At 33.5% G+C, this 13,819-nt stretch overlaps 1 protein-coding gene across 3 annotated transcripts in view; it reads right to left on the minus strand.

The window, feature by feature from the left end:
• Positions 1–375: 375 nt before the first annotated feature.
• The window catches only part of LOC129728117 (protein O-mannosyl-transferase TMTC2), a 463,464-nt gene continuing 450,020 nt past the window's right edge, over positions 376–13,819 (minus strand). For all 3 annotated transcript variants that reach the window (XM_055686518.1, XM_055686517.1, XM_055686519.1), the window contains exons 9-12: positions 10,718–10,858; positions 10,475–10,559; positions 1,698–1,855; positions 376–1,608 (exon numbers count right to left, since the gene is read on the minus strand). In XM_055686518.1, coding sequence (XP_055542493.1) covers positions 1,432–1,608; positions 1,698–1,855; positions 10,475–10,559; positions 10,718–10,858 — 561 coding nt within the window. In that variant the 3' untranslated portion in view covers positions 376–1,431. The remainder of the gene's footprint in view (positions 1,609–1,697; positions 1,856–10,474; positions 10,560–10,717; positions 10,859–13,819) is intronic.

Consider the following 13,819-nt stretch of genomic DNA (forward strand, 5'->3'; position numbering starts at 1 on the left):
ATGCAATTATTATTTTTTCACCGCGTATAATCAAACTAACACAAACAAAAATCAGTTTTTAAAGACACCTCGTCGCCAGTGGTCTGGTTTTAGTGAGAATTGCCCAGACTGCGAAACCTTAAGATCGAAAAACCGCTGATATTATCCTCAAATTGTAGGATACAAGTCTAATAAACAAGTCAATAATGCAACACGAAACATAAGTGTGTTTTATATTTGACCAGTAAATCGCATTACATTAATTAAAATCAAGTGCTGGGTAGTATCGAATTTCTGTTTCTGGTTACATTTTATTGAATTTAAAGGATTCGGTATTCCCATTTCATGGATCAGTGTTACAATGCTTTCGTTCCAGCTTTAATTAAAACAGGTGTATTCATTGATTTTTTATTAACAAATATTTCTTTTATTCAGAAAATGTGTAGCGGTATGAATTATGAACTGAGTGTGTTTGTATTTTGTTTTTTTTTTTTTGTAATTAATATTGTTTTCTGTTCAATAATTTTTCACATAATGACCAGTTACGTTTCCTTCGGTAAATGACATCGTTACTTCTGTATGGATTTAGTTACTGGTAGAAAATGAATGCCATTATTGTTCACTTTTATTCTCTGTTTGCAGTTCCCGAATCCGTAAACACACTGATTGCGACCGATGGCTTTAAATATATGGAAATGCTCTGATACCTAATATTCCGCGTTTACAGCCGCAAGCATACTCATAACTGTTCAGTAGGTAATCTGCTGCCACCCACATAGCTGGCTATTCGGATTGATTTTTGTTTGCCCAAAAACACTACGTTAATTTAAACTCAATAAAAACTCTGCTATCATCTTTACATTATTTACAGTAGGTGCTAATCATCTGCAGAACATAATTTCATCGCGTTCCATCGTTGGTCAAATAACTGATTTGATCTTCAAAAACTTTTTTGTACATCAACTAAAACTTAACAAAGTGCTTTTCATTACAAGACGCATCCGCTTAATATTATTTGTCCTATTCTTCTGTTATAATAATCATCTCTTGGTTTACTACTATATGATACAGTTGGGCTTAGGCTAGCTAATTTGTCACCGTTGTTGATTTTAATCTTTAGTCTGATTGATTAGTATCCCCTATGCAGGGTAATTAACGACATTCCGTGTCTCGTTCAAACTTGTACTACCTAAATAATTCCCGCATTTATTTTCCTATCCATTCCCTCCATCAGCTTTCATCGCACAGTTATACTCTTGTATTTACAGACATTTTATTGTATTTAACCCAGCTCTTTTTTAACTTCGTATATCGTTTCAAACTCTACCGTGGGCTACCGTGTGGAACCCCTGTCTAAACCTCATTCACACTAAGCTAGCTTATATCATCTCCATCGGCACTGGCTGCCAGTGGATGCGAGTCCAGCAAGGTAGACGCTGGCGGAGCCTTGCCTCAGGAAATTTCCGCTATTCCCAGTTTGGCCAGATTGGTCAGCGTTGTCAAATCGTTCGGATGCAGCCGCAGTGCTTCCTTGTAGCTCCGGGCGGCCTCTTCGGTTCTTCCCAGCAGGTGTAAAATGGCTCCCAAATTGGTGTGAGCTCGGGCCTCCTCCGGGCGCAGCTGGACGGCCTGAAACGAGGACAAAGGGGGAAAGGGGTTTGAATAATCGTTTACAGAGCACCGCACGGAGGTGTGCGGTTCGAAAGAAGTGATTTTACCTGTCGATACCAGCGCTCGGCTTCGGTTTTCCGGTCCAGCAGACGTAGCGCCGATGCGGCGGCCGTCACCAGTGAGTAATCTTCGGGGGCCAGTTCGGCTGCCTTTACGCGGTGCTGACAGGCTTCGGCCGTCCGTCGAACCGATGTTAGGAAGTCAGCTGAAAAGGTAAGAATAACCAATGAATTTCAAGCACATTGTTTGATCGTTGCTGTTATTGATAAAAATAAAATTTGTATTTCAGTAAAATTATTCTCTTTAATTTTCAAAATGTTTGAATATTCAAATCAAAGCTTGATTTTATTATCTTTTGACTCCTATTTCAGCACAGAACATCCACAATGCGACCGACCTCTAGATTCCTCTCATCATCAATCGAAAAGAATCGTGCGCCACACCAGATAACAAACCTTTTCCTCCGGTTAGCTCATTGACTGCGCGTGACTTCCGGAAGTATGCAAATTGAAAAGCAGAGGGAAAGGCGCAAATAGACAGAAAAAAAATATTACGAAGAAAAACAGATTTTCACCGCAGCCGAGGACCGATGCGGCGGCAGTGATGCCGATGTTTACTCGAGAGCCCTAAGGAAATAAAACGAGATGGATGTGCATCATCAATATCATCATTAGTGTCTTGACGTTGACTAGCACACTAGCTAGCGGGTTCGACGACGAGGCACCAGGAGATCGGACAAACCGGAAAGTTGTGCCAAGCGTCTTCTCCTAAAACTGGCTTCTGCGGCCGCATTCGGGCGGTCTCCTCCCGGTTTTCTGGGGGAAAATAGTACGAATGTCTTCTCTGGAAGACTGAAAGATTGAGCCACGGAAGGAAAATAATTGAATGGATTGTGAAAAGAGTCATCAAACGAGGAGAAAAAACGATTCTAGGAAAATATCAAGTATCCAATTATAGTTGCACTGGATGCACTTGAGAAAATAAACGAATAAAGAAAACCGGTAGTGATATACAATCCTCGGATTCTAGAGCATAGCATATCCTTGTATGGGATTCGTTATTGGTGCCTTTTACAGGCGGGTGCTAAACTGCAGTCGTAGTGAGCCTTTGAATTATTTTTTTAATTTTATTTAATCGAGGTACTGCAGTGCGGGGTCGTTGTTGAAAAAAAACGTCGTCGTTTCGAATTTTCAAACGAATTAAAGGCGGTTTACCTTCGTAATAGTAAATTTGAATTTGTTTCATGTTTTGCACTTCTACTGAAAAATGAACTCTTCTAAACACTTTGTTTGAATACATTTTGTAGCTAACATTTGCAGAAAGATTTTATCGGATAAAATTTAATTTTAATACTGTTTACATCATTTACTCAATATTCACACTTCCAGAAGTAATAATAACAGTAACAATAATTCTTTAACATTAACTAAAAATTACAGCAAAATTGTGTTTTCAGCTTTCCAGTGGATGACTTTTCTGTTTCTGACGTAAAGAACTCTTAAAAATGATTGTTTAAGAATCGAAACGTCGAAAATGGAAAATAGGCTATCCACATTACACGTGGACAGATTTTTGATGACTTTGTCACCTACTCTTCCACTCTGTGGAAAATGGGCCATATAAATTCCTTCCCCTCTTTCCTAAGCTATCCTCGTGGAACGTGGATTTCAAATAAATTTTCGTTTCAATCAACGGATGACTGGAGAACCAAAAACTAAAGGAATAGTCAGTAGTGAGCTATTGAACCAATAACAATTATCAATAATGTGTGAAATGGCAAAAAATGGTCAAAAATGTCAAAAATGTTAAAAAATGTCATAAATGTAAAAAAATGTCCAAAATGACGAAAATGACGAATATGACGAAAATGTCAAAAATGTCATATATGTCATTAATGTCATGAATGTTATAAATGTAATAAATTTTAAAATGTCATAAATGTCAGAAATATCATAATATTATGAATGTCATGATTGTCATATATGTCATAAATGTCATAGATGTCATATATGTCACAAATGTCATAGATGTCATAAATGTCATAAATTTCATAAATGTCATAAATGTCATAAATGTCATAAATGTCATAAATGTCATAAATGTCATAAACGTCATAAATGTCGTAAATGTCATAAATGTCATAAATGTCATAAATGTCATAAATGTCATAAATGTCATAAATGTCGTAAATGTCATAAATGTCATAAATGTCATAAATGTCATAAATGTCATAAATGTCATAAATGTCATAAATGTCATAAATGTCATAAATGTCATAAATGTCATAAATGTCATAAATGTCATAAATGTCTTAAATGTCATAAATGTCATAAATGTCATAAATGTCATAAATGTCATAAATGTCATAAATGTCATAAATGTCATAAATGTCATAAGTGTCATAAATGTCAAAAATGTCATAAATGTCATAAATGTCATGATTGTCATAAATGTCATGAACGTCATATATGTCATAAATGTCATATATGTTAAAAGCAAAGCAAAGCTTTGGAGCTACATTCCGCTTCGCAACTCGAACCTTTGGTTTTATTTACACAGACTTCGCAGCCAACAGTGTTAGTGTACAGTACAATTGCGGGGCTAACGCTACAATCCTACTGACACTAACAGTCTCTCCCGAGCCGGGACTCGAACTTGCGACGACTGGCTTGTTAGGCCAGCATCGTACTTCTAGACCAGCTGGAAGGTTTTTATGTTATTTGTGTCAAAATATCATAAATGTCATTTGTGTCTAAAATGCCATAAATGTCAAAAATTTCAAAAATGTTAAAAATGTCAAAAATGTCAAAAATGTCAAAAATGTCAAAAATGTCAAAAATGTCAAAAATGTCAAAAATGTCAAAAATGTCAAAAATGTCAAAAATGTCAAAAATGTCAAAAATGTCAAATATGTCAAAAATGTTAAAAATGTCAAAAATGTTAAAAATGTTTAAAATGTAAAAAATGTCAATGTCAAAATTGTCAATGTCAAAAATGTCAATGTCAAAAATGTCAATGTCAAAAATGTCAATGTCAAATATATCAAATATATCAAAAATGTCAAAAATGTCAAAAATGTCAAATATGTCAAAAATGTCAAAAATGTCAAAAATGTCAAAAATTACAAAAATTACAAAAATGTCAAAAATGTCAAAAATGTCAAAAATGTCAAAAATGTCAAAAATGTCTAAGATGTCAAATATGTCAAATATGTCAAAAATGTTAAAAATGTCAATGTCAAAATTGTCAATGTCAAAAATGTCAATGTCAAAAATGTCAAATATGTCAAATATGTCAAATATGTCAAATATGTCAAAAATGTTAAAATGTCAATGTCAAAAATGTCAATGTCAAAAATGTCAAATATGTCAAATATGTCAAAAATGTTAAAAATGTCAATGTCAAAATTGTCAATGTCAAAAATGTCAATGTCAAAAATGTCAAAATGTCAAAAATGTCAAAATGTCAAAAATGTCAAAAATGTCAAAAATGTCAAAAATGTCAAAAATGTCAAAAATGCCAAAAATGTCAAAAATGTCAAAAATGTCAAAAATGTCAAAAACGTCAAAAATGTCAAAAATGTCAAAAATGTCAAAAATGTCAAAAATGTCAAAAATGTCAAAAATGTCAAAAATTACAAAAATTACAAAAATGTCAAAAATGTCAAATATGTCAAAAATGTTAAAAATGTCAAAAATGTTAAAAATTTTTAAAATGTAAAAAATGTCAATGTCAAAATTGTCAATGTCAAAAATGTCAATGTCAATGTCAAAAATGTCAATGTCAAATATATCAAAAATGTCAAAAATGTCAAATATGTCAAAAATGTCAAAAATGTCAAAAATGTCAAAAATGTCAAAAATTACAAAAATTACAAAAATGTCAAAAATGTCAAAAATGTCAAAAATGTCAAAAATGTCAAAAATGTCAAAAATGTCAAAAATGTCAAAAATGTCAAAAATGTCAAAAATGTCAAAGATGTCAAATATGTCAAAAATGTTAAAAATGTCAATGTCAAAATTGTCAATGTCAAAAATGTCAATGTCAAAAATGTCAAATATGTCAAATATGTCAAATATGTCAAAAATGTTAAAATGTCAATGTCAAAAATGTCAATGTCAAAAATGTCAAATATGTCAAATATGTCAAAAATGTTAAAAATGTCAATGTCAAAATTGTCAATGTCAAAAATGTCAATGTCAAAAATGTCAAAATGTCAAAAATGTCAAAATGTCAAAAATGTCAAAAATGTCAAAAATGTCAAAAATGTCAAAAATGTCAAAAATGTCAAAAATGTCAAAAATGTCAAAAATGTCAAAAATGTCAAAAATGTCAAAAATGTCAAAAATGTCAAAAATGTCAAAAATGTCAAAAATGTCAAAAATGTCAAAAATGTCAAAAATGTCAAAAATGTCAAAAATGTCAAAAATGTCAAAAATGTCAAAAATGTCAAAAATGTCAAATATGTCAAAAATGTTAAAAATGTCAAAAATGTTAAAAATGTTTAAAATGTAAAAAATGTCAATGTCAAAATTGTCAATGTCAAAAATGTCAATGTCAAAAATGTCAATGTCAAAAATGTCAATGTCAAATATATCAAATATATCAAAAATGTCAAAAATGTCAAAAATGTCAAATATGTCAAAAATGTCAAAAATGTCAAAAATGTCAAAAATTACAAAAATTACAAAAATGTCAAAAATGTCAAAAATGTCAAAAATGTCAAAAATGTCAAAAATGTCAATGTCAAAGATGTCAAATATGTCAAATATGTCAAAAATGTTAAAAATGTCAATGTCAAAATAGTCAATGTCAAAAATGTCAATGTCAAAAATGTCAAATATGTCAAATATGTCAAAAATGTTAAAAATGTCAATGTCAAAATAGTCAATGTCAAAAATGTCAATGTCAAAAATGTCAAATATGTCAAATATGTCAAATATGTCAAAAATGTTAAAATGTCAATGTCAAAAATGTCAAATATGTCAAATATGTCAAAAATGTTAAAAATGTCAATGTCAAAATTGTCAATGTCAAAAATGTCAATGTCAAAAATGTCAAAATGTCAAAAATGTCAAAATGTCAAAAATGTCAAAAATGTCAAAAATGTCAAAAATGTCAAAAATGTCAAAAATGTCAAAAATGTCAAATATGTCAAAAATGTCAAAAATGTCAAAAATGTCAAAAATGTCAAAAATGTCAAAAACGTCAAAAATGTCAAAAATGTCAAAAATGTCAAAAATGTCAAAAATGTCAAAAATGTCAAAAATGTCAAAAATGTCAAAAATTACAAAAATTACAAAAATGTCAAAAATGTCAAAAATGTCATATATGTCAAAAATGTTAAAAATGTCAAAAATGTTAAAAATGTTTAAAATGTAAAAAATGTCAATGTCAAAATTGTCAATGTCAAAAATGTCAATGTCAAAAATGTCAATGTCAAAAATGTCAATGTCAAATATATCAAAAATGTCAAAAATGTCAAAAATGTCAAATATGTCAAAAATGTCAAAAATGTCAAAAATGTCAAAAATGTCAAAAATTACAAAAATTACAAAAATGTCAAAAATGTCAAAAATGTCAAAAATGTCAAAAATGTCAAAAATGTCAAAAATGTCAAAAATGTCAAAAATGTCAAAAATGTCAAAAATGTCAAAAATGTTAAAGATGTCAAATATGTCAAAAATGTTAAAAATGTCAATGTCAAAATTGTCAATGTCAAAAATGTCAATGTCAAATATGTCAAATATGTCAAATATGTCAAAAATGTTAAAATGTCAATGTCAAAAATGTCAATGTCAAAAATGTCAAATTTGTCAAATATGTCAAAAATGTTAAAAATGTCAATGTCAAAATTGTCAATGTCAAAAATGTCAATGTCAAAAATGTCAAAATGTCAAAAATGTCAAAATGTCAAAAATGTCAAAAATGTCAAAAATGTCAAAAAATGTCAAAAATGTCAAAATGTCAAAAATGTCAAAAATGTCAAAAATGTCAAAAATGTCAAAAATGTCAAAAATGTCAAAAATGTCAAAAATGTCAAAAATGTCAAAAATGTCAAAAATGTCAAAAATGTCAAAAATGTCAAAAATGTCAAAAATGTTAAAAATGTCAAAAATGTTAAAAATGTTTAAAATGTAAAAAATGTCAATGTCAAAATTGTCAATGTAAAAAATGTCAATGTCAAAAATGTCAATGTCGAATATATCAAAAATGTCAAAAATGTCAAAAATGTCAAAAATGTCAAATATGTCAAAAATGTCAAAAATGTCAAAAATGTCAAAAATGTCAAAAATGTCAAAAATGTCAAAAATTACAAAAATTACAAAAATGTCAAAAATGTCAAAAATGTCATAAATGTCAAAAATGTCAAAAATGTCAAAAATGTCAAAAATGTCAAAAATGTCAAAAATGTCAAAAATGTCAAAGATGTCAAATATGTCAAAAATGATAAAAATGTCAATGTCAAAATTGTCAATGTCAAAAATGGCAATGTCAAAAATGTCAAATATGTCAAATATGTCAAATATGTCAAAAATGTTAAAAATGTCAATGTCAAAATTGTCAATGTCAAAAATGTCAAAATGTCAAAAATGTCAAAATGTCAAAAATGTCAAAAATGTCAAAAATGTCAAAAATGTCAAAAATGTCAAAAATGTCAAAAATGTCAAAAATGTCAAAAATGTCAAAAATGTCAAAAATGTCATAAATGTCATAAATGTCATAAATGTCAAAAATGTCAAAATTGTCAAAAATGATAAAAATGACAAAATTGTCATGAATGCGAAAATTGTCAAATGTGTAAAAAATGTGAAAAATGACAAAAATTTCTAAATTGTCAGATGTGACAAAAATTTCAAAAATATAAATAGTGACAAAAATATCAGGATTGTCGAAAATGTCAAAAAATCAAATATGTCAGAATGATGAATCATATATGTCAAAATGATGAATCAGATATGTCAAAATGATGAATCAAAGATACAGTGACGTCAATTTTATCACGGTTCGATTTTTTTCACGTTTCGTTTTTATCACTCTCGAATTTATCACGTTTCTAAGAGATATGAAAAATGTTATAAAAACACGAAGTAATTCATCTAGCGGTGCCATCTAGCAACGAAAAATTGTCAGCAAGTCTGATTGATGAACAGTTCAGTGCAGGATTCTGTCGCTATGTGCCATTAATGTAAACTTATTCTTTATATTTTGACCTTAACTCATTTCATGATTCTCACTTTCAAGAAACATGCGGTCTTCAGTGAAGTTGTTCAGAATGTCAAGGGCTTCTGGATGGTGAAATGTTAAGTACGGAATCCCACCACTATGTGGTTCTAATGTGCACGCTATTCTTCGTATTTCAATCCTGATTTATCTACCCTATGATTCCATCCTCTCAGCAGACTGTGGTCTCCAGGAAAGTTTTCCACATGACCTTAGAAAGAACCAGAAGAACAAGTTTCCTAAGGACCGCAACAGATAAGTGATGTTCAAAAATTTCAAAGCTACATGCACACAAGCGCCGCGTTGCGAACGAGTTTCAAAACTAACTATATATCAAATAAAGTTTCTTGGCCCTCTGAACAACTTTGCTGAAGACAATAACTTCCTAAATGGTCGGATTCACGAGGTGAATAAGGTTCAAAACACTCGAAACTACATGCACACTAACGCTCCGTTACAGCCAAATTTCGAACAAACTGTGCACCAAATAATAGCCTTCACAAGTTCCTGAACAACTTTTCCAAAGACCACAACTATCTAGGTTGTCGGTATCCGAGATAGAGTAATATAAGTTTGCCCATATAAGGCGATAATAAACATTTCGGGGTGCTGTAATATTCAAACCGGGTGTTGCAATACTCAGTGAAGCGATTTCAAACTTGTGGTAGGTTGTGTATACATTATTATCGAAAAACGCGTGAAATAGCCATGAAAAACTCACTAAATCAATAGTTCTTTGAATATATTCTAGAGTTTTTATATGTTGCAGCAAACTTCGATTGGTTATGTTGAGTTAATAAACAGTTGAGAATATGCATGTTGAAATCTTGAAATATCGTTTTGACAGAAAAAACCTGAATCAAAAAATTTGTTTCAAATATATCACGCGGCAATATGTTTGGCACGTCACTGTATATGAAATGCCAAGAATGTTCAATATGTTAAAATGTCAAGTTTATCAAAATTGCAAAAAATGTCGTTCTAAATGACAAACAAGCTGTTACTGCATTTAGCGTTGATGCTCATCGTGCAATTTTTCCTATTCAGTGTCTTCGAAGGTTTTTGGCCTTCTCTCACGATAGTTTTCAACATCGAAATTATCGTCTCTAGAGCCGCAGAGCACGTTGTTTCACTCTGAGCAGCATTTCCGTAAACTTTTTTAAACTCTCGATACGCTTAAGCCATCGCTCTCTTTGAATGAAATGGGGATAAATAACTACCCCCCCAAATGGCACAAAATCAGAAATTTTTACACAACTAAAAGTGTATGACGCCACAACAAAATCAGTAACGTGTCATGTTACCATATTTACCATATGCGTCAGCTAGGTTTGTCTCGTTATATGTAGATCCCGTTTTATAAAATCGACTAGCACTTACTGTTAGTGCCATCTTTCGACTAAAAGCAAAAGCCTCGATGCGCACCTAATATGTATAACAATTAAGTGACAAAGCATGATATTACTCAGGAATTAAATGAATTCCACAAAAAGTAAATAGAAACATTGTTATCTAACAACACGTTAATCATTGTTTTATAGCCTATTCTTGCAAGCCAAGTTGAAATTATAATTTGTGCTTTTTTAAGTATGACTCTTACCATAATGATGGAAAACGCTGGCATCGCTGGGCGCAAGCCGTAACGCGCGCTTGAACCACTGTTCCGCTTCCGATGTTCGGCTGCTCTGGATCAAAGGAAGCAAAGTTACAAAACAATCCGTCAGGTTTCGGATTCGTCACAGTGTAACCAAGAGGTGCGGTAAGCGTATGGCAGCAAGAAGCAAAACAGATGGGATGTTAGCATCGTGGTGATAGATTAAAAACTGTTATGTTGGTATCTTACATTTCTCGCCAACATGGACCCGTAGGATAGGTGAGCAGCAACGTGGTCCGGTTGAGCTTCCAGTGCTGCTCGTTGGAACCGTTCCGCCTCCGTCCATTGGTTGAGTCGGGCGAAGACCTCTCCCAGCCGATGGTAAATACCCTGAAAAAGATAAAAATTTAAAATTAAGTTAGTTTTTAATTTATTTGAATATGCAAGTGCTTCTGTAGCAAGTGATAAGACCCTGTAAATTTGATAGAAACGAAAGGATCAGAAAAGGTGCGAATAATGAAGATCGATGGATTGTTTAACCACAAAGTGAGTGCCATAGCTTAACAGCATATGAAAAAGTAATGGGTTTCCTCTGTTGGCGTCCAATGGTTTCTCGCCGTTGGGGGTTTAGTCGAGTTTGGAATTGGAACAATTCTTCACCCCTCGACGCAAACAACAATACCAAGCTAAAATACATTCGATGTTGAACTAGATGATAATTAGGTTATAAAACAAGCGCTGCATAATCCTCGTTGCGGATCTTACTTGCGGATTTAAGAAAAAAAAGAAGAACAAGACAAAACTTTTCTGATTCCAAGCAACAGATTACACCTCGCTCTACGGGGTCCCATCAGCTTCCCGTGGCGATGGCTGTCGCCAGACATGCATGGTGCCGACATGATAAAAATATAGAGGCAGCAAGGTGCATCCACTTCGAACCGTCGGAAGCAGGTTTATCACGTGAAATGCTCCACGTCTAGGACATGCGCAACGCTCGCTGCCACCAATACCAATCCGGACATTTACATCAGACGGGTACAGTTCTGTGAGCAGTGAGCGGCGAGAGATGCTGTGAAATCGTATGATTGTGAGACGATGAACCGCTGGCATGGGAATGTTCCCGCTCCATTCCGTGCAATCAACAGCCTGCCAGACAGACACGCATCGATTTTCCATCGGTTTGGTCGATAAAGATAGGCTAATGCGACTACTGGGTAATGTGTCTAATATTAGAAGTACTAGTGGAGGAGTATATATGGTACAGCTCCTTTACAGTTTCCGGCTGTCTTCGAAATTAGCAGGCACGTTAATCTTGAAACTAATTAAAAGTAAACTTGTTGCCATAAATCACACTGCTCACCATAATAAATTCGGTTTGTTCCAGTAGAAGGAGTAATTCATTAGGAAAGTGATATTGCACTGAAACATGGCTAGGGGGCGGTTTTTCATGTTTAATTCTTGCGGGGAAGATTTGCCTAAATGTTGCTATGGCTGTGTGCTACGTACGGAACGGTGATCTCGGAAAAAGGTTAAGGTGTAACATAATAAATATTTTGGTTGATGTTTATCTTTGCTGACAAACGGCCTTGTGCTTGCTGAATGCCACAACAACAAGAACGGTTGGTTCGTTTGTAGTATGAGCTTAATGAGAAGTAATCAATGTTGATAATAGTTGTGAATTATAACATGGTCAAAGTTTATATTTTGGAATGTCTAGAACATAATCAGGCTTAAGCAAGCAAAAATTAAGTAAATACAAAATAATTTCGCAAAGCGTTTTAGAGACAATTCTTTCGAGGGATCCTTAGCATCAACTAGTCTGAATTTTGATAGGCTGTCAAACGGGGCACAATAAGTGAAGTCGGTTTTCCCAACAGTTGGAATCATTTTTATTACTAATCGATATGGTTTTTTGCAACCAATGCTCAACTTTGTAAAAAACTTATATCTTTTAAATAGACTGATAAGCAGATTAAACTTATTTTGTCAATTTTAAGAAAAATCTTATCTCCATTTTTATATAATGAAATAAAAGAATTGCTCTTCCCCATGATACCAGAAGCTATTTTTTTTTTCATTTGTCCCATTCAGAGATATCAACATTTGAAAACGGCGTACTCACAAAATAAAACGTTAATAGCTTTTCACTCGTAAATATAAGATACCATCAAAGTTTAGCTACCAAAAGTTACATCTTTTGAAGCTTTGAAAGTCTTCCAAACGTAACTTTATTGAGACATGTTAACCGAAAGAAATAAAGCAAAAAATCGTTTTTTCAGAGCCATTCTAAGCAAAATGACTCTAGTTAGCCAATTCAAAAACTGCAAAATGTAGTTTCCTACAAACTTGCTTAGAATAACATGATCGACAACACTACTGTTCGCAATTGAGATGATGCTCAGAGACCGTAAAAAAGAGTAGAACCCATTTTGAAATCAATAGTGGTGACTTCTGGTGTCAGGAAATGACCAAATACCACCCAATGCAGGTGATAGGAGAGCAACATCTAGCCAAAAATCAACCGAATTTACAAGCTGCGGTTGCTGAAGTTTTGTCAAAAATGATTATTCCGGAATCAAGATACCCACAGACCGGAAATCAAATCTAGACGCTATCTTAAACGCCAAGGTAGCGACTTCAGGTTTCAGAAAATGGCTAAATACCTTTCAATTTGGTAATTTTTGTAACTAATATGATACCTAGTGCCTGGTAAACGGCTGGATAATGCGTACCATTGGTGCCAAGTGTAGGAATAGAGTAGACCTCATACGAGGTTCTTAGCCTGTTTTCCAGAGACTTCTATCCCGACCTCCACGCAGTGCCAGCTGAGAAACGAGCAACCAAGAAAAGATTGGGTAACCGATCCAGGAGAGAGCTTGGTCGTATGCTTTGAATTTCATGAAGTCTATACTCCATGTTAGGAGCGAACGATTATCGTCGTCGTGCCATCGTGCGACTCTAAACAGTGTTGTGCACGATGGCTCTCCAGCGAGAGAGGAAGTTGGTGCACAGGCCTTACAAGCCGTCACTGCGAAACACTCACAAATAATTAACGAGGAACGAAGAAATTTGGACTGGAGCGATCGGCACAGACCCGCGCGACGAAAACGGACGATTGGAAACTCGGGACGTGGAATTGACGATCTCTCAATTTTCTAGGAAGCACACTGTTGCTCTTCGAAGTATTGAAATCCCGCAGGTTCGACGGTCATGCCATCTTCCAGAGCTGCAGCAACAAACATGAGCTGGGGAGAGCTTACATAGTGATGGGCAGGATGCGGAATCGAATGTGCAGGTTGAGAATCAAGGGCCGGTTCTTCAACCTAAACGTATCATAAATCAGCATCATAA

This window comes from Wyeomyia smithii, chromosome 3 (genome assembly GCF_029784165.1).
Source record: "Wyeomyia smithii strain HCP4-BCI-WySm-NY-G18 chromosome 3, ASM2978416v1, whole genome shotgun sequence".
Taxonomy (NCBI): domain Eukaryota; kingdom Metazoa; phylum Arthropoda; class Insecta; order Diptera; family Culicidae; genus Wyeomyia; species Wyeomyia smithii.